Source organism: Erpetoichthys calabaricus, chromosome 12, assembly GCF_900747795.2.
Source record: "Erpetoichthys calabaricus chromosome 12, fErpCal1.3, whole genome shotgun sequence".
NCBI classification, from domain to species: domain Eukaryota; kingdom Metazoa; phylum Chordata; class Cladistia; order Polypteriformes; family Polypteridae; genus Erpetoichthys; species Erpetoichthys calabaricus.
The window spans coordinates 51881851-51903233 of record NC_041405.2 but is presented as its reverse complement, the minus strand read 5'-3'; the positions used below and the strand labels follow the sequence as shown (position 1 = coordinate 51903233).

The 21383-nt window shown below is 45.1% G+C and overlaps 1 protein-coding gene across 1 annotated transcript in view; it reads left to right on the top strand.

The window, feature by feature from the left end:
* efnb1 (ephrin-B1) overlaps window positions 1-18248 on the top strand; it is a 55955-nt gene extending 37707 nt beyond the window's left edge. The window contains exons 3-5 of the mRNA XM_028815512.2: window positions 10587-10679; window positions 11690-11827; window positions 13666-18248. Coding sequence (XP_028671345.1) covers window positions 10587-10679; window positions 11690-11827; window positions 13666-14054 — 620 coding nt within the window. The 3' untranslated portion in view covers window positions 14055-18248. The remainder of the gene's footprint in view (window positions 1-10586; window positions 10680-11689; window positions 11828-13665) is intronic.
* Window positions 18249-21383: the final 3135 nt, after the last annotated feature.

The window sequence follows — 21383 nt, the reverse complement described above, 5'->3', positions numbered from 1 at the left end:
TATGAAAGTGCTTCTTTCTGCCATCGCCATGCTTGCTTGATCCCAAAAAGAGGACGCTGCCATTGTAGCTGCTGTAGACATCACCATATTATGTGAGTCTCCCCTTCTTTGATGGGAACAAGAAAGCGGCCGGATAATTGGGGGCCTGTTTCAAATTGCAAAGGCCGCCTTATGATTCGCTTCAGCAGTCACTACCGTGCTTAATTACGACAGAATGCATTTGTAAAAGGTCACTGCATTGTTCTCCCATTTTCCTCGAAACTGATTACTTACCAGAAATGGGAAGAGGGCCCAACCCATGAATACTAACCTCCGGTATTCATCAATTGCGGGAATGACAGCCAAGTTCAAGGGGACAAGAAGCTAGGCGCCCAGAAATGAGGACAGCTAGCATGCCTCGGGACTAAGCGACACACAAAGCGTCCTGTTCTTCTAAGGGATGTGCCTGTTGGCCAAGAAACTTGTGGACAATACCGGAGCCACCACACTCAGTGCTAGAGGGGAAAAAGAAACAGCGGATCAATATGCTTCAAGTGCCCTGGTGTCAGAGCACATGTCCGACATAGTTCATGATCTTCCCTGCAGCAGCAGATTGTGTGCATGGCTTTGCTGATGTTGGGCGCATGTGAGGGAAATCACAACTGGGGGGAAAGTTTTAACAAATTCTAGTTTTGAAGGCTTCAGTTTTAATGTACATGCACATAATGTGTCATGTAACGTACCTGAGAGTCCTGGACAGACAGACTTCTGAATTCAATGGCGAACGGGTCTTTCTGGTACCTTTTGAAGTGAGTCACCAAGCGGGTGTACATCTTGGCATAGAAAATGACTTGGTAGTTCTGAGAGACAGAGAAATAAGGGGGGCACCAGCACAGGTTTCATGCCTTGCTTTCTCTAAAAAGTGTCTCAATATTTGTAGCTAGTTGAAGAAATGGATATTTTGCCAGTCTTGGAGGTCTTAAGAGTATCCGCTTGTAGTGGAGAGACAACAGCTGGCCAGCCAGGAGTGGGCATTGGGAGTAATCAGGTTATATTCTTTCATATTGCGAGTGTGTTGTTTGCTACCTCACAGACTAATGCCATTTCCTTTGTGACTGAAATGTCTGCTAGACGGCCACTGGAGATGTAGGTAAGGGTGGGTACCTGGAATCTGCTGCCATGGGCACGGCTCACATATATCCTTAGTCAGCAGTGCTTTAAATGAGACGGTGGTTCTATGGTATTCATTTAAACTCGGCTGTTTTCAAAGGCCTTCTCAACCCATCCTCACCCCACATAAAGATGCTACTTGAATCCAGACCTTGACTTGAGATCACTTAGCTTAAGGTTACGTGACTGGCACCTTCACCTTACATCTATAAGTGGTATGTACCCAGCCCTCCCAAAGCTAACCAGTTAGCACAGTAGCTGTCTCTTCTCTTGCTCTTTTTTTCCTTTTGGTTGCCTGATTCCCTTTTTGCCAATAAAAGCCAGCCTGCTGCTGTCTTCGGTTCAAACTGCAGAAAATCTAATTCCACCCCTCTTGGGCCCATCCATAAAAAGTGTTGGCAGCTATTGGATTTTCTCGTCATCAGTCTGCCGCTGTCACTCTGGTGCAGGATGGATGGTGTCGCTTTAATACGCTTCCAGTTAAAGCCCCATTTCTTTCACTTCAGCATCCATCACGTTTACATAAATAAAACTCAAGTATCCTGCTCTCGCCCGGTGGGGCAACTTAGGTTTTGCCTCCTGAAAATAAAGCAAGTCCATTAGCTCTCTGGTCTCCCTGCTGAGATCAAGGCTCTGCGGGGTTTTTAAGAGCAAATTTAAATGTAACGTCGCACCTCAGCTGGGGGACTCGTCCCGACTTTTAATCTGTGCCCTCCTTTGTGTTTATGTACACAGCCGTCTTTTCTGCGGCAGCTTTGAGACATCCAGTGCATGGCTCCTTCACAGAACGCAGCCGAGTGAAGAGCCAACTCGAAAGCTGAAGCTGCAGGGGCCCCCAAGAAAGAAAGCCTTTTCTTTTAGAGGATGAAGGGATTCAAAGAGACTTGTCCGCCTTGTACTTCGGGCTACATAAAGTGACCCCCCCCCCCCCCCCCCCCCCCTTATAGTGGGTTTCCAGGGCCTTCTTTCAGCATCCTTGTACCTAGCAAATAAGAACAGTGGCTGAAGTGGTGCCCTCATGCAGCTGTTCATTACAGTAACTCATGGTGGCCTCTTGGTCCCTCATTCACATTTCTTACAGAGACATTTTACACTTTGGGGGGATTCTTGCACCCTGTTTATGTTGCACATAATTTCTATGGTGACCTGTTAAAACTTTATTGTTCCATTTGCACAAATTTACTTTATAGATGTATAATGTGTGTGTGTGTGTGTGTGTGTGTGTGTGTGTGTGTGTGTGTGAGATAGAACAGGTACCTGTGTAGGTCTGTACAATATAAAGTCTGACGTGCTTGTTTTACACGAGATCATTACAGTGACATCTACTGCACACATAATATTGGAGGACGTAAACCTGTAATAAGCACGGCTTTTTCAGTTATGGGGCAGTAGTTATCTTAGTTTTTAACACACATCCTTGCTAAAGTAAAGTATAATGCACTTAAAGAACCTGTTGACCACTATACAGGATATTTCAGTATTTTTTCAGCATTTCTTTTATACGGCTGTTTTTAAGAAAGCAGAAGCATTCATGTTACAATGCAAGCAAAAATAAACAGTTGTCGTGGTCACTTGGGCTGATTTGTTAGTTTTTACAGAGCGGGTGCTCTTTGAAGGCACTACAATAATGTGACGTGTCCTTCTCAAACCCACTTAGAGTCATACACATGAGGAGGACGCTCCTGCTTCATCTGCACTGTACAACCAGGACTGGCATGGTATATAATTATAACATCATTTTTGAAAACCCACTTAATCCAGTCCAAGGGCGATATCCCCCCCACACCTCCATTTTTTGCTTTGCGCCCTCCCCCTCCATAACCTCTCACATATGTAGGAAGGGGAATGAGCTTTAGATTCATCAAAAATTTTGATCTCCGTTTTCGACGGACCTCAATGTTTTAGGTTCCCCTGATACCAGAAACATTGATATCTCAATGATGAGTGTTTATCTGTGTGTGTGTGTGTGTGTGTGTCTGTGTGTCACAGATTCTTGAGGACGGTCTAGACCTAAAACGGCTGAATGGAAAAAATACCAAACTCAAAACTTAAGCCTGTTATGAGATGATGATTTGTTGATTAGTTTTTGAGCCAGATCATGCAAGAGAAAGAGGCCCTCTAGAGGAACCCTTAAATACTGAATTTCTGCAATTAATTATGAATTCTTCTCATCAATTGCTATTGTAATGACCTCTTTTATGATCAGAAAGATCAGCTTCAGAGCGGTAAATAATTACAGAAATGCTATACAATAGTTTGGGTAACTTGGTTCCTAGGGAGCAAAGCCTACTGACACTCATGTCCAAATTTCTTTTCATATGGAAGCATGTGAGAAACCAGTTTTGGATGGGATACAACCCCATTGCCAGGCCCACTCATACTCACACAGAGCCATTATCCTTATTATCTCCTTACCTTGCTTATGTCAGTCATGTTTAAGACCACATTTATTGGAACAGAGCAGGGGCATCTATCAGGCAATATTATCAAAGCCATTTTGGTTACATTACATTACTGTTTCAAAAGCGTATACTGTTCACATGTACTAGGAAACATGGGGGCGTCTGGTCCTCAGAGGAAGGCGGTTGGTTTTATCCATTGCTTGAAAGTAGAAACAAATCATTACCAGTACTCACAGTTTTGGGTTGCTTCTTTGTATATTTAATATCACAGTTGCGTAGTCATTTGGGTAGAATCCCCATTGATTTTTAAGAGCCCCTTTATGTTTTAAGTGCAATACTAGAGCATTTGGGAGTTTGGCCAGTACTCTGGTGCTCAAATTAAATAAAGCCCACTTCAGGCTGTGGTTATATCAGTTGGTTTGGTGATCGCTTTGATCACTAAATAAACAATCACAAGTCACTTTGCTGTCATGTGTGAAGATTTAATAAACTTTGATGTCTGATAAGCAATAAACACAATACTTGCACGTCATCCCATTATGTTGTTCTCCACCATGTCCAAACCTCTGCGATTTGCTTCAAAGTCAGCAGATGCCGCTGGTGTTTTGTTTCTTGCCGCTTTGCTGTTTGCTGTTCACTTTGGCCTAATGACCCCACAAGATCAGGTCAGTTTCGGAGGCTGCTGCCAATTCAGATTTTTGCTAATTTTCTAGTTTGGTAATAAGTTTTAGATTAAAAACCAAGATCAAGGTTCTAGCAGCAGTAATCGCATGACGGACAGGCAGACACCTTACCATTTTATATATGCAGTCATATATCTATATATATATATCTATATATATATATATATATATATATATATATCTATATATATATATATATCTATATATATATATATATCTATATATCGATCTAGATATATATATAATAATTGTTTACATTTATATAGTGCTTTTCTCACTACTCAAAGCGTTCTCCACACAGGGAGGACCCGGGAAGCGAACCCACAGTCTCCTTACTGCAAAGCAGCAGCACTACCACTGCGCCGATAGAGAAGGCATTCTATTGGGTGACTGTAATAAGTATTTAATAAACGTCACCTTGAGTGTATTATACCATTTAATGTGTAGCCCATGTTTAATAGAGTTTGTTCTTACAGGCTGTTGTAATAACCCTTTCATAATCCTCATCCCTTTTCTGTCATGCTTGTTTTATGCAGTGATTGAATTTGTGTAATTGTTGCTGAGATTTAGTTCATTAATATGTATACAAAAGCCCATTTTGAAGTGCTGGGTGTCTGTCCTCCCCTTTATGACTGCATGAGCACTGTAAAACTTGCAGTCTCGCCATTGAGGCTTCTAGATTAGAGCCGAGTACATGAGTTGCATCCTATATTGAATGTATTTTGATTGTAATAAAGTACGTTTTAGTATGTTATCAGTGCCTACTGTGCTAATGTTTATTAGAGCTGGTGTCCTTTTTCAGGGTGTTGTAATAAACTTGTAGTAATGCTCAGCCTTTTTCTTGTACACAAGCTAAATGCAGAGCTCTTTAACGTAGTAAAGAAAGTTCCCCTTTCACGTCACTGTAGTGCATGTAGTAAAGGTCGCTTTCATTATATTAGAATTTCTTGTTGAAGTGACATGTAATGAATTCTGTATGTGTAACACATACCAGTCCACATTCCAGGCGGCTGGCATCTCAAATGAGACATTTAGTGACGTATGGCGCTGGAGCCTCTTCAAGGTGTTTTTCTGTTGTACGTGATTAGTATATATGGAGTAGAGAGTAATATACCTTTCAGGCTACTGTAATGCATTTATAGTAAACATTTTATTACATTTATTGACTCCCGCAAATATATCACATGCCAAATACCAAGGCTTCAGTTTGTTAAATCGCAATTGTTGTATTGGGTGTAATGGTAGTGACGTTTTTGTACCTCTTTTGGGTTCCTTTAGGGGTTTAAGCCTAAAAGATACCCACTGAGTCATCTTAAAACAATCAAAAAATTGTGACAAGATGGGGCAGTGGGGAGCATCTGAGGAGCAATGATAGGAAGTTGCTTTCCATCATTGGCCTAATTTGGACTCAGTCTTTTTAATGGATGATGGATTGAGTCAAGATGTCATCCTGTTGTCTTTAAGACCTTAAACAGTGAAAAGCTAGGGCCGGGTGATGGATTGATTGATTATTAGAAGGGCAGAATGGTGTCACTTTCTAATTAAATCAGAGGAGTCAGCCACTCCCGTTCTGAGCAGCAAATGGACAATTGGTGGGCCGGCTGCTTGTCTGAAGTCATGAACTGGTGTGACTTATGCATGTCCCATATGTCATCCTCTTTCTTTGGTTTGCTTCCTTTCCGCTATGTGGGCATCATTCTAAATTAGTCTGGTTTTAGCTTTAGGGTTTAATAAGAAGACAAGGGATGGTTGCCTTTGTATGCATTTTACATTTTCAGTACCTCGATCTAAAGGAGCTCTTGAGGCTCACCTCGATCAGCTTATCCGGCTCCACTTGAGGTTTATTTCTCGTCTCTCCTGCTTTCATTTCTTTCTGCTGAGCCCTTGTGGTGGAGGAGCCTGGTACCAGCTGTACAGAGGGATGAAACTGGACTTTAATGTGACCTCCCGCAGCTCCCAGGGTGCAGCTGGCTTGCAGGATTTAAAGGTCGGCCTTAATATCATTGTTAGAAGTGAAGTCGGCTCTAATCCCTCAGCAGCCCTGAAATCCTTTGCTAACCCCGCAGCTTAATTTGGCAGCAGACTGGGCAACTGTTTCTGATCTAATGGGGCACATGAAAGTAGTGGGCCCAGAAGCCCCGTCAACTGCAGCTTGGCAGCCGTAGGGAGTGAATCGTGAGGTGACCCTTGGGGACACAGCACTGTGTGCTGTGGCTTTGACTTGCCTGTTTATGTGTTGTGCCACCATTATCGGGACTCCAATCCAGAAGGTTTATAAGTACTGGCAAAACTTTGCGTTGCTGTGTGTTGAAGAAGAAGTGTGTGTGTGTAAGTGGCATCATTTGGTGGTTTGTACTGGAGGAAGACAAGGAGGGTTTGTAAGAATCAGTGTTTGCTTGTTTCCACCACTTACCTTGTCGTTTGACGCCCTTGACTATGCTGTGCCCCCCTCAGCATTCATGTTTCTGCAACCCCTCCCCCCAACTGTCTTGAAAACAAAAGGCACCCCCACATCTTTTTTCTAATTTTTTTAAGTTAGGTAGCATCTGAACCCAAATACCTCTGTAGAGCTTCAAAGGAGGTGTTACCTGAGGCTGTGCACCGGGCAAGGGTGGGGTGTTGTTTGAAGTCCAACATCCGTTGAGTTCATGTGTCAAGATCTTCGTCAGAAGCCTGCTTTTGTTAGCTTCTAATTTAAGGAAGAAATGAAATGTTAATAAAACCAAAGTAGTTTTATTTTAATCAAAGGAATTCCAACCCTCCCATCCCCATGCACGGGACAGTGGAATCTATGTCTGCAAGGATTTGAAACACAAAATGGAGTCCGGTAGCTAGCTGGCCTAATATGGGGATGAGCTGTCTCCTGGACTCATTTCAGATAGTGACAAGCAGATGGTGGGTCAGGAATACAATGGCATTTGATGGACGGGATGTTAACTGGCTGCTCAAGTGGGCTGCGTACACTCTAGGTGGTGCTGTATGAAGATCAGTGTCTAAAGTGACACAGTAATGTAGATGGAGTTGGGTTCACCTTGGCTTGGATTAGATGACTGCTCTTGTAGATACTAGTGAGTGTGAGGTTAGTGGATCGGGGGGAACATTAGGGGTCGGTATCTGAACTAGTGGGTGTGGCCACTCTGTTAGGACATACAGTACGCTGGGGACTCGGCTGGATGGAGAGGTGACTTCTCTCAAGGGCATGGTGGTTGTGTGACATGTTAGGGGTCAGCATCTGAGTTGGTATTTGTGGTGACCTGCCTTGGGGGCCTCACAATCAGTGACAGGAATGTCAGGTAACTTAACTGAAGGACGTACTAGGTGTGAGGTTATGGTTAAGGGAAACTTGTATGTCAAAATCTCAATATGTTAGAATGGGCTTGACTGGTTGTGGGGCTCGGCGAATACACTTCCAGATGAGGGAATCTGGTCAGAGACACACTGGCAAGGCTGGCAGTCACATTCTGGTGTGTTCCCTCATGTAGCTGTGTGTATAGACATGTGCTGGGTACTGATCAGAGTCAGCTGTTGGGGGGGGGGGGGGTGGCTACAAGCTAATCATGTCAAAACCATCATATGGAAATGCCAGGAGTTCAGGGTGTGGCTTTAAATCGGGTGCACGTCAGATTCTCTCCTATAGAAGGTTTTAGGGCTGGTAGTGAAGCCATTTTGTTTATTGATCGCATCTCCATTAACTCTTTTTTGTGTGTGCCACTGTTTTGCCTACAGTTGGGTATTTTCAGAATGGAAGCTTACTGCGTGTTTTTAAGTATTTATTTTTACAGTAGCTGCAGACCTTTTAAGTTGATGTGTTCAAAGAGCTCCTAAACTGCACATTGCATGTGCAATCTTCCTGATGCTGGCGGCCCTGGCAGCCTTCCCAGATGTGTCTTAACAACAGTGACATCATGCGGGTGCTGCACCCACTCGGCACCCTCCTGCCTGCTAACAGATCTGCTCCTTGGGCTAAAACCTCATTAGTGCTGGGCCTACTGGCTGTTTCCTATTGACTTTTACTTTCTCCTGCCATACGGGCCAAAGTTATGTGATTTTTCTTTTTTGTTTTTGATTTAGTGAGGGCATCTTAGGAAATACTTACCTTCATACCTTAAGAACAGTGGGCAAGGCTTTAGGGCTCTGGGATAAAATGTTGACTTATTTTCTTTTTCAAAGAATTTCTGTCTTAATCCTGAGAGGGAGCGAGACGGCGTTATGGAGTCTGACATTGCCCCTGCTGGGCAGCGGGCACCACTAGAATCTTTTGGTTGAATGATTTGCTGTGTGTCGCGGTATCAGTTACTGGTTTCAGCAGTCTCTTCTGACATGTGGGATTTCCTAAGTTTCGGCTGTTTAGCACGCTTAGATTTCATGCTTTGGAAAGTCAATTTGTAACAGCTCGGTAATGAAAATCCCTATAGCTGACTTGGGCTGATGGCGACTGGCTGGACAGTGGACTTGATTGTATTGTTATGGCTGCCTGTGTTTTGTAATGAAGCGGCTGCCTATGCTCGTATTTTGTGAGAATGGGAAACAAGATTCTTTTCAAACACCAGTTCATCTCCATTAGCATGCTTTGGTTCTTATTGACCTGTGAGATCTCCGAGGGGACATCTGCGCCACTGTCACTCTACTTCTGCTCGTGGACCTCTTGGTGCGACCACACCAGGCTGCTGTTTTGCTGCCTTGTTATCGCATTGTCCGTTTCATTAGTGGGTCCACATGAACTCTATTGAGGTTTTTAGGTATACACAGGTAATATTTTCTCAGGCGAGTTTGTTGCTGCTATTTAGGTGATGAGCTTCACTTAGTACCCTTGCTGGGAAATTCCACATTAGTCATAAAAGGAAACCGAACCTCAACTGAGCCTTCTTATTGTTCTGTGCATCCACCTTCTCCATGGGTACAACTGAAGGGCTGAGGAGCATACTACCCATAATTCTTTGCAACTCACACTTTTCAAATGGGAATCACTGCTGGTCTCAGGAGTCTTATTATCCATAATGCCTGGCAACTCCTGTGGCTCAGTGGGAGTCTCTTCAGGGGTCAGGGACCATTTTACCAATATGGCTGTGTGCCTTTTGCTTCTAAGTGACTCTCACTTACGTGTTTAGGGACATCCCCACCAACAATTCTTCATCTGTTTCTCCATAAAGTTGGTCCAAAGCCCAAAGAGATGGTGCATGATCTTTAATGGGTGTCAAGTGACATGTTATCTGCCTGGGTGTACCTTTTGGGCTCACTGCTGTCATGAAGTCTTGTGGCCCAGTTAGTAGTTGGGCATCAGTGGTCATTTTTAGCGTATATTCATTCTTGTGCCTCGGTATCCAAAGGTTAGTTTACAGATTATCTATGTATTTTAGAAATGGACAGGTGAGTAGCACCTGTAGAGGAACAAATATGTCCACAGTATACAGCGTCAACTTGCTTAGCTTTAGTTAATAAAGCACTTGTGATGTGAACCTCTTTATATTAAAATCTGTCCACACTGTTTTAGGATGTTGGACTGGGTTTGGCTTTGTGAGAGGACCATTAAATGCTTAGGATGTTCAATGAACTGTACATGGAGGGCAGCCTGAAGGATGAAGAGGCCCATCAGGCTTGTATCTTGTTGGAGTGAGACATGCATCATTCTGGGTTGACCGATCCTGAACTAATTTGGAATATCCAACATTTTCCCAGTTATGAAACACTCCCAACTGGGAAGAACGCAGTGATCATATGTCCCATCTGCTTTTGTCTTTATCTAGAAAAACGTCAGACTGGGGAGCAGTAAGAGGCAAGCATTGATGGAGACCTGAAATGAGATTCCACTACACTTCTGTTCATGAATGTGTCATTCAGTGGTGATTCCAGTACATGAATGCTTCACTGCCACTGGAGAGCCCCACACTATTCTGTGGTGGAAAAGGCCCCCAGTTTACGTAAAGAGAGGAATGAAGTTTGATTCATGGCCATGTCTGGTAGTCAGTAGGCTGTCTAGCTTCCTACTTAGGACTGATTGAGTATTTCCGAGTCTGTCTAACGTCCAGGTACACTTCAAAACAAACAAACAAATCCATGGTTTTTGAAAAGGTCATCAATCCTGTGACTTCTCAACATGTCTTACATGTGGCCTTTGGTTGTTTTGTGTGCCTAGTGCAGCTGTTTTACAGTTTCTTTGAAATTACACCCATCTAGGGAAGGTTCAGGTTTTAAGGATTCTCCACTCCGGCTTTGTTCACACCTGTCTTCACCATGGCTGGGTAGCCTGCATGTGGTAACCAGACCGTGGAAACAATGTGTTGTGAACGTTCAGTGTGCCATCCAATGTGATGACCATGGTTGACTGATCCTCCTCTCTGTTGTTTTGTTGCAGCCACATCCAATGGGACTGCCGAAGGACTGGAGAACAGAGAAGGGGGTGTCTGTAGCACAAGATCCATGAAGATCATCTTGAAAGTTGGGCAAGGTCAGTGACACTTTTTCGTAGCTAACAAATTTGCCTCTCTGTTCCTGTCTGCCATATTTGTATTTCCACTGTTAAAACATTTTTCCATTTGGGAGAGCAAGTGAGGAATACCCATAAAATACATCATTTGATTTATATACATGTACATAATATACAACGTATTTATACATAGATACACTGATTTGATTTGTATAGCTCCTTACATCATGATTACCATTACCTTTAAGGTATATATGTATTCCGCTCAAAAGGTTCATTGTCTCACCTCTCAGTGTCTGAAGGAAAGCCACTAGCTTCTACTTTCCTGGGACATTTCTATATCCTGCAGGGGGCACACAGTTTTTGCCAGTGTGTTCATCAGACTCTGTCCCAATGCCCCTTGAAAAACATCACTTCGAGTGGAACCCCTGCTGGTCTGTGGTTAACCCTCGGTGTTGCCTTCTGCCATTGAATTTTTACAGAAAGCGTTCCCGAAAGCCGATGGTTAATTATGCAAACGATGATTATTTGGAGGCAGACTTGGCGGCCATCCTGTGGACTGATATGAAATACTTGGATTGGGTCCTAAAATAGTGAATGGGGAACAAAGCGCTATCTGCTGCACGGCCCCCCAGGTTTGCCGTGTCTCAGTGCTGGGACTTAAGAAGCCTGTCAGTTTATAATTAAAATGCATCTCTTTAGATTTGTGGAATTTCAGCAACAATTCCGCACATTCTTCCCGAGATTTGCTTTATCCTTTTAAAACCTAAAATTGTTTATTAACAATGTGTGTTGAGCGAGCATTTCAGTTTGAAGTGCAGGTAGGTAGGGTGGGTGGGCGTTGTGGGCAGACGAGACTTTGACTGAGAGACTTGGCTCCAATGAAGCGAATAAATAGACCCCAACCTGCTGAGAGGAAATAAGTAATCACTGGTTTTGGATGGGGGGAGTTAATGCAGGGTTGGTGGGTAAAGAGAACGTTTACTGAAATACAGATCCATTTTTTAATGCTCGTGTTTTGTTCCCTTCAGACCCCAACGCAGTGCTGCCTGAGTCATTAAGCACAACTAAGGCTAAAATTGAAGCAGACAACACTCTGAAAGCCCCAACCACTAGTCCTGTGAAAAATGTTTTGCCGGATGGATCAGGGAGGCATCCCATCAAGACAGGTGAGTGGTCTGACGGGAGATGAGGTGACCTATTGATTTATTTACTTATTTGTCTGATGCCTTTATGCAAGGCACCTTACGACATTTATGATACAATTGGTTAAATTTCTTTTGGTTTTCCAATTGGAGCACAGGCAGGTCAAGTGACTTGCTCATGGTCACACAGTGTCAGTAGCAGGATTTAAACCCACATCCTCAGGGTTTGAAGTCCACAGCCTTAACCACTACACCACACTGCCTGCCTAGTCTGGTCACATCTTGTGGTGTGGGGTCTGCAGGTTAGTAGAAGGGTCCTCAGCTGCTCCCCCTGCAGCTTTGTGCCCCAGTGTATCATTGCTCAAGTTCACAGTCTTGATGGGTGATAAGAAGACCAGGTGCCAGTGCAGAGTGACGCCAACCTGCAGAGCTCGAAATGACAAGGGAATTTCTGGCATATTCGTCTCCATTTGCTTGGCTGGATTCTTCTGTCAGGATAAGCACAAAAATAAAGCTCAGGAAAGCCAGTCCCTGCTGAGACCCAAAATCAAATCAGATGTGGGGGCCGTGTCTTCTTGTGTGGAGCAGCCAAGATTCTCACAGTCTGCCTTTTGAATGTGTGCTTGTTGGCGGGATTCCCTTATGGGGGGTGGGGTGGGGAACGGCCACCGTGTGGCTCCTGTGCTGTCACACAGACTCGACTCGTCCAGAGATTCACATGTAGTCGATTTAGCAAGAATACCAAGTGCTGTTTGACACGGTCAGTGATAGAATAATGGAATATGAGCAATGGATATAAGTAGAGTATCAAGGAGATGTAGACTAATGAGTAAAACGACACATAGACAGGCATGCAGTGTGGCTGCCTGTGGTGACAAAGAAGCTGAAAGTGGAACAACAGTGCAGGAGAGACAGACCCCAAGTTTCTTTTGAAAATGGAGAATATTTCTGAAAAGGCTGATTAGCATTTCCTCTGTGGTAGCTGCTATGGCGTCTGTTTCTTAAAGTGCTTTTTCAAACGAGGCTGACTTTGCAAGATCTCGCTTATGACTTATACAGAGTAAGACCTGCCAACTGATGGAGGGAGCTGGCATTGAGGTGCGATGCACAGTTTATGAACACAAAGCCAGAGGGCAGTGGTGAGTTAGTAGGCACATAGGAAGACCTCCTTGTCTAGAGGGCAGTTTGCCTTCTGAGCATTGATTTTTCTTGACTTTGGTGGCAGCAGTGGGATGGACACCAACCCAAACAGGACACAGGCAAACGTTTCCATTTTTCAAGAATCACCCCCAGGCATCCTGTTAGGTTTTCCGTCCAGATTGTGACCCGGAGCTTGTCTCGCCCATTTGACCAGCTTTGTTCTTTCTCTCCCAGCCCATAAAGCAGATTGTTTGCAGATTTCTTGTAACCTTCAAAGCGTTCAGTAAAAATTCCATCTCCTTATTTGAGTTGTTGCCCCCCCCCCACCCCTCCCCAGACCCCCCATTACAAAACTCCTTTTTTAATTTCCTTGTTTCAGTCTTGGCATGCATGCCATCCCTTTGGCCAGCCCCTGAACCACTGAATAGGGTGGGACGCCAGGCCATTGTGTCCATAATACTGGGAGTAGTGGACCACACAGGAACTTGGGCCTATTGGCCTAATTAGAACCAGTCTCCATATTTAATAAGCGACTCTCTGCTCTTGGTTTGTGTGCATGTTTTTTATTCCCGCCGAGCAGATTGAAATGTAATTATATTTTACACAGAGGGAAGATTCTGCACCAGTACAATTTGATGAAACTTTACGATGTTTTCCTGGCTTTAACCACTGTGTTTTTTTTTTCTTTTCTCTATTTATCCTACTGCCTCCTCCCCATGCAGGGACAGTTGACCAGCGTGCAGATGACAAGTCAACTCCTGGAGAGGGCATCTTTGGCTCCAGAGCCGCTCTCTTTGCAGCAATCGGGGCCGGCTGTGTCATCTTCATCCTCATCATCATCTTTCTCATCGTCTTCTTGATAAAGATGCGAAAACGGCACCGAAAGCACACTCAGCAGCGGGCAGCGGCCCTCTCCCTTAGCACACTGGCCAGTCCCAAGTGTGCTGGAAACGCCGGCTCCGAGCCCAGTGACATTATCATCCCTTTACGGACTACAGAGAACAACTACTGCCCTCACTATGAGAAGGTGAGCGGGGATTACGGCCACCCTGTCTATATAGTCCAAGAGATGCCACCACAGAGCCCGGCAAATATCTACTACAAGGTGTGAGGGGGGGAGAGTGCGGCAGATGAGGCTTTAGAACAACTCTTAGAACAACAAATGGAGGCCTACCTTTTACTACCTAGACCTTCTGATGCTGGTAGACATCCCCTCCTGCACTGCTCTCGTGGCCAGGGAGAAACCACCTGAGATGACAAAGGAGGTCTGTGTGGAGCCGGCAGACAAAAGCAATTTCCCAAGGCCCTTGGCAATTTTCCTCTTCCTCCTAACTCTGCCTCCTCGGCTCACTGGCCCACAGTGCTTTCTCGCCCTCTTCTCCTCCTCCTCATGCACTTTTGAGCCCTTTAGAAGAAAGGCCGGACACGTTTGCAACCCTCCCCAGACTGTTTCTGAAGAGACCTGAGGGTTAGGGGTGGGTTGCTGAGGGAGGACTTTGGGCGGTCTGTGGCCCTCATAGATCAGATCGCTCAGGGAAGGATGCCTTCACAAACACCTGCAGCAAAATGCTCTCCTTTAATGATATATGTTTACCTTTTTTATCTGAGTTTATGGTTTCCCCATCCACCATGGACCTTCATTTGGAAAAGCATTTTTCATTTGCTTTGATTTTCATAATTAGCTAAAAGGCATAACCTCAGGCTGAAGGGTTTCTGGCAATCAGTGGCCTGTGGAGCAAGCTTCTTGTGAATTTCTCTTAGCCGTTTGAAAAAGAGAAACATCAAAGGATGGAGTGGTTGGTAGGCGACGGGCAGCATGGCTCACGAAGGGCAAAGCCTTTGTGATATTTTCAGAAGGCATAGACTCAGATTGGCTCAGCCAGCCCTTTTCGTGGCCAGACGAACCAGCGACTTCAGAATTTGGGGGTTTTTTGTTTGATTTTTGAACCGAAGGATCAGTGTCAGGTTTGATTATTATAGATGGCTATCCGGTGCCCACCTCTCACCACCGCAACCCCCCTCTCAGTAAGATAATAGTGGGGAGTGCTGCTGCTCTTAGGGCTCTAGTGGCCAAACCCTTTTGTGTGCCCTTAAAGGGGCCCCAAGGGCCACGGGGTACACGTGAGGACCCCAAGGCTGAGTGCAGTGGCACAATGGCTGTGTGAGGCCTGAGAAATGGAGAACATGTGTTGAGCTCCTCACAATGAGCAAAGTTCTAATGTACAGGGCTTGGCAGGAGCTGCCGCCGCCTATTGAAGTGCAGAGTAGCTCTGCCAGTCCGAGAGAAGCAGCTTTTATGAGGAACATTTTAAAAAATAATTAAAACGTCGGCTCCTTTTACTTTGCGATTTATAGGTTTAATTGTCCCATTTTGGGGTCAGGATTTCTTTTTTTTTTTTTTTTCACAACTAAATCTATAAACTAGAATATCCTGCTTTGGATCTGGGGTATAATGCGATTCAGCTGACGTATTGAAGGGCACAGTGCGCCAGCGTAGTGGCCCGTCTCTCAGGTAATCGCCCTCATTTCTGCTGGGTCTGCGCCATCTGTTAACTCTGTGTGCCACTTTCCTTTGTTTAATAGCTATCCCAAGTTTTGTTAGATATTTACCCATAAAGTGAGTTTTTATTACGTCTTAAAACAGAATTACGTACAATTTGATTTTCGTGACCGAGGCTGCTATTTAACACGCTGGGGACTCTCGGAGGTCCCGTGTGCAGTTCCCCTGAGCCTAGAGCCTCACCTCGGTCAGCCTGCCACGTCAGTCCACAGTTACTCAGCACCTTTGTTGTGGCCTCTTGCATTGCGTTATTTTCTCTCTTCTAACAGCCTGTTAAGTGGTTCCTTTGGTGTGGTCTCCATATTAGATGTCGTTTTTTGCAGGCTATCACATTGGTCCGCTACTCCATTTCTTCTCCATAGGCCTTGTATGTCGGGTTCGTTTGATTGATTACAGTCCATTTTGAAGTTGGACCCCCATCTTTGAACCCTTTTTCACCTGATCCTCACAATCCGTTCTTGTGCCTGTTTGCTGCTGACTTCCACAGGGCTTCACCTGGTCGCCATGTTCCTGCTGCTTTGGCCTCTGTTACGGGCCGCTTCTCTCCCTGTACACCCTGCCATGAAAGCCAACGGATCGCGAGCCTGAGACGCGGCCGCACAGTGCTGCTGGACCTCTGCGTGGTCCCGTGGTGCCAAATCTGCTCCTTCAGCGTGACAGCGTTTTGTTTACAGGCTGAGTGGTCGCTCAAGAATGTGTGCCAGAGGCCTCCTGGGGCCAGGTGGGATTAGGGGTGGGTGGGTTTCCTCTGTATGTACGCTTTATTCAAAATAGGAGAACTTTCTGCTTTATCATTTATCAGCATTTTATTGTTCAATTAAATTTTCTGATAACCATTTCCTTTTTTTTTTTTTTAACTGTTTTATTTTGTAAATCTTGGGATTTGCACACTGGCTATGAAACCTCAACGGCAGTGTACATATGTGGAAAACGTTCAATAGCAGCCCATTTACAGAGATATTAAATTAGCTGTTTCTTTTTTTCCTCTTTATTGCAAAGTTTTTGTAAATAGTGGTCTTCTTTTTGAGCAAAAAGACATTTTGTATAAACATTTGAATAATTTTTCTTGTTTGCTTTTGTTAGAAAATAAATAATTAAAGAAATTAAAAAAAAAAAAAAAATTAATTACCCAACATGCTATTCAGAGCGGTGTGCGGGTGACTGGAAAGCGGCTCCATCCACCGGGCACTGCCTGCCTACCCGCCTGCCCAGCTCCACTGACTGCAGGCAGGAGACGGGTATCGGCATCACTTGCATCCAACACCAGTACTGTAATGATTTGCTTGTGTTATCTCAATGCTGTATGTGACCCCAAACGCAACTGACCAGTGCAGACTGTGCACGGACCCCACTTAAACCAAACTTACACCCGAGATAGAAAGAGCAGGGCATAGGAAACCCGGGAATTGAGTTCCCCCAAAAAACGGGTGACCTGAACAGTACTCCCAGATTGGCTTGATTGTTTTAAAAGCAGTAATGTGCCATATTTGGTGGGGTTGAGGGTGTGAGGGGTCCGGCAGTGTGATAGAAATCAGCAGCCGAAAAATGGCTGCAGTGTGGGAATGGGATCCTTCATGGAGAGAGAGAGGGAGGCCTGACTGAGATATTTAGTTTAGCTCACGTTTTATATGGTGCCCTCCACCGAGCTCACCATCGCAGCGATGGTGCAGTAAAGTCATAGAACCATTTATACCCTAGCAGGCCGCGTGGACTTGACAGCTCCGAGCAAATCGCTTAACCTGCCAGTCATCAGCAGGCACGTACCCTAATGTAATGGAAATTTAAAATAATAATGGTCATTGGGGGCTTCGCAAACGTTGGCTCAACTGTTCCCAGAGGATGACGTGTAACCAGCCTGCATCGGACCACTGGACTGGATGTCACTGCTTTCTAATCTTACTGCTGGACTGGTGGGTTTCAGTAAGCTGGCTGCCCCACCTTTAAATTACTGACCCTACTTGACAAGACTTACTGGCCTGAATGGCGTCCCCATGCGAGTCTGAATTGGATTTGTGTGGCTTTGACAATATTTGGGTCTTTTGAGAGTGGGGCCAGCCATTGTAATATTGATAGCAATTTAAAGAATGCATTTGATTTGATGTGGCTCAAACCACCGTCTCCTCTATCAGACACTAAATAAATGTAGGATGCGCTGCTGTCTTTGTATCTGCTGCCCTGTAAATGGTGCCCCTCACTCAGCTGCCATCATGATGGGCAGTGTTTATCAGGAAAGGGTCCTAGTGGCCTAAGCCAGCAAAGTCCAACATTAGTCAGAAATGGCTGTGGGAAAGCTGAACCTTGGCACATGCTGATCCAGGGGATGCCACCCTGAGAGGAGCAGCAAATTGTGTTGTGCCTTTTTGTAATAACACTAAAGAGGGGGGGACGCCGGACTGGCCCCTTCGTGTATTTCCCTGGTAGGTTTAATCCTCGACTTACTGACTCCACACGAAGCGCTGCTCTCCAGGTTCCCTGCCTGGCGTGGACGGGCGCAGCTCTGTGCTGGTCACTTGCTCCCTCACGGTTTTCTGGCCCCCCAGCTCACACAGTATTACATATTGAGCCCCTGGTGCATTTGTGTTCTTGGTATTTGCTCCTTGATTTCTCTCTTTATTTTCTCCCCCCCCTCACAATGCAGCTTTTTTATTCAGTACATCATAACCAGTCTGCAATGGAATTGATGTTCCATGAGCCAAGTTAAAAATCTGATATTGCATATTGATAAATAAATTTTTCCTATGGAAATGTGTGCTTCCTGAGTGTCTTTGTGTGCCCTGTGGGTAGCTTGTGGGGAGGTGGGGTGGGTGCTGGCACAGGTGGAGGTGGCTCTTTATTCTTGGGATGCGTACTGAGGGGGTCTACACTGAGGATGGCTCTGCTTGCTTTGTGTGTCAGCTTGAGGTCTCCTTCGGGGCTTTGCAGCTTTAACACTCGGGCATGAAGCTCAAATTGTGGAAATATGGGAGCCAGTGATTCAGCAACATCATTGACAGCTGCAGCTGAACAGACATGAAGGTCCGAGATGTTTGATTACCTTGAGCCTTGTCACATATGGGGGGGATGCGTGGGGATGACCTTCATGCTGTACAGACCTCGTAGTCGCTTGTGCCCCCACGAGGGGACATGGGGTGTTCAGCCTTCTGAAATGCTCCTTCTCACTGTTGCCATTGTAGTGTAGCATACTAGCTAAGCAACTGAACTGTCCAGTCATGACTGTGCTGGTCCTGTGACCCTGAGCTCCACTTGTAATACACTTCATCTCTGATGCTATAGAACGGCACAATATGAAATGAAGGCAGTTTTGTCTGAGATCCTGATGGCACAGTGGTTGGCACTCTGGACTGTCACCTCCAGAAGGCTGCGGTTAATTCCTGGCCAAGTGGGGGAATTTACACATTCAGGTGTTCTTGTTTTCCTTCCAAATCCCAAAGTCTGTCTACATGAGGTAAGTTGGCAATTCTGAATTGCCCGTGTCTGAGAGCGTGGGAGTGTGTCCGAGTCTGTGCCCAGTGCTTCGCTTTCCTATGATTGGGTGAGAACGTGGACATTTGTGATAGACTGGAGTTTCCTTCTCGATGCCCATGGGCAGCACTTTAGAGATTAGTAGTAATTTTTAAGCTTTGGATTGAAGGTAGGGGTAGGATGTCTGTTTTACAATTATAGCCCCAAATCAAAAATTAACATAAGGGCCTTTTTTACTAATTGTAAATTTAGTGTTGGGGCAAGGCTAACGTGCTAAATACAACCTTATTGCTGTTTTTGTCATTTGACCAGCCAGATATATGAAGTGCAGCACTTACTGATGGGCCTTCCCAAAGCTCTGATGGGTGTCCCTTCAGCCAGGATTTGTGTAATAAGTAGGGCAGCACAGAAGCTGGTGGCACTTCTTCACAACTACAGAGTCCAGAGGTTTCAGTTTAATGTCTGGTTGTTGTCTATGTGACGATTACACACTCTCTTCATATCTGCACGGCCCTTCCTCTGGCTGCTCATCCTATGGACGTGAGTGTGTCAGTTTAAGTGGCCTGGTGGGAGCGAGTGTGCCCTGTGAATGTGCCTCATACTCAATACAGTGCATCCGGAAAGTATTCACAGCGCATCACTTTTTCCACATTTTGTTATGTTACAGCCTTATTCCAAAATGGATTCAATTCATTTTTTTCTTCAGAATTCTACACACAACACCCCATAATGACAACGTGAAAAAAGTTTACTTGAGGTTTTTGCAAATTTATTATAAATAACAAAACTGAGAAATCCCATGTACATAAGTATTCACAGCCTTTGCTCAATACTTTGTCGATGCACCTTTGGCAGCAATTACAGCCTCAAGTCTTTTTGAATATGATGCCACAAGCTTGGCACACCTATCCTTGGCCAGTTTCGCCCATTCCTCTTTGCAGCACCTCTCAAGCTCCATCAGGTTGGATGGGAAGCGTCGGTGCACAGCCATTTTAAGATCTCTCCAGAGATGTTCAATCGGATTCAAGTCTGGGCTCTGGCTGGGCCACTCAAGGACATCCACAGAGTTGTCCTGAAGCCACTCCTTTGATATCTTGGCTGTGTGCTTAGGGTCGTTGTCCTGCTGAAAGATGAACCGTCGCCCCAGTCTGAGGTCAAGAGCGCTCTGGAGCAGGTTTTCATCCAGGATGTCTCTGTACATTGCTGCAGTCATCTTTCCCTTTATCCTGACTAGTCTCCTAGTCCCTGCCGCTGAAAAACATCCCACAGCATGATGCTGCCACCACCATGCTTCACTGTAGGGATGGTATTGGCCTGGTGATGAGCGGTGCCTGGTTTCCTCCAAACGTGACACCTGGCATTCACACCAAAGAGTTCAATCTTTGTCTCATCAGACCAGAGAATTTTCTTTCTCATGGTCTGAGAGTCCTTCAGGTGCCTTTTGGCAAACTCCAGGCGGGCTGCCATGTGCCTTTTACTAAGGAGTGGCTTCCGTCTAGCCACTCTACCATACAGGCCTGATTGGTGGATTGCTGCAGAGATGGTTGTCCTTCTGGAAGGTTCTCCTCTCTCCACAGAGGAGCTCTGACAGAGTGACCATTGGGTTCTTGGTCACCTCCCTGACTAAGGCCCTTCTCCCCCGATCGCTCAGTTTAGATGGCCGGCCAGCTCTAGGAAGAGTCCTAGTGGTTTCGAACTTCTTCCTACTTACGAATGACGGAGGCCACTGTGCTCATCGGGACCTTCAAAGCAGCAGAAATTTTTCTGTAACCTTCCCCAGATTTGTGCCTCGAGACAATCCTGTCTCGGAGGTCTACAGACAATTCCTTTGACTTCATGCTTGGTTTGTGCTCTGACATGAACTGTCAACTGTGGGACCTTATATAGACAGGTGTGTGCCTTTCCAAATCATGTCCAGTCAACTGAATTTACCACAGGTGGACTCTAATTAAGCTGCAGAAACATCTCAAGGATGATCAGGGGAAACAGGATGCACCTGAGCTCAATTTTGAACTTCATGGCAAAGGCTGTGAATACTTATGTACATGTGCTTTCTCAATTTTTTTATTTTTAATAAATTTGCAAAAACTTCAAGTAAACTTTTTTCACGTTGTCATTATGGGCTGTTGTGTGTAGAATTCTGAGGAAAAAAATGAATTTAATCCATTTTGGAATAAGGCTGTAACATAACAAAATGTGGAAAAAGTGATGCGCTGTGAATACTTTCCGGATGCGCTGTATGTGTGATCGGAACGAGATGGATGGATGGATAGACGGATAGGTGAAAAAACAAATAAAGGGCACTGGTGGAGCCGGGTGGGACAAGCTGTAAAGAGTGAATGAGTTGGCTCATCTTTTCACATAGGTTGGTGTAATTTTTGGATTTGGGTACTATGGCATGTTGCTGAAGCTGACATA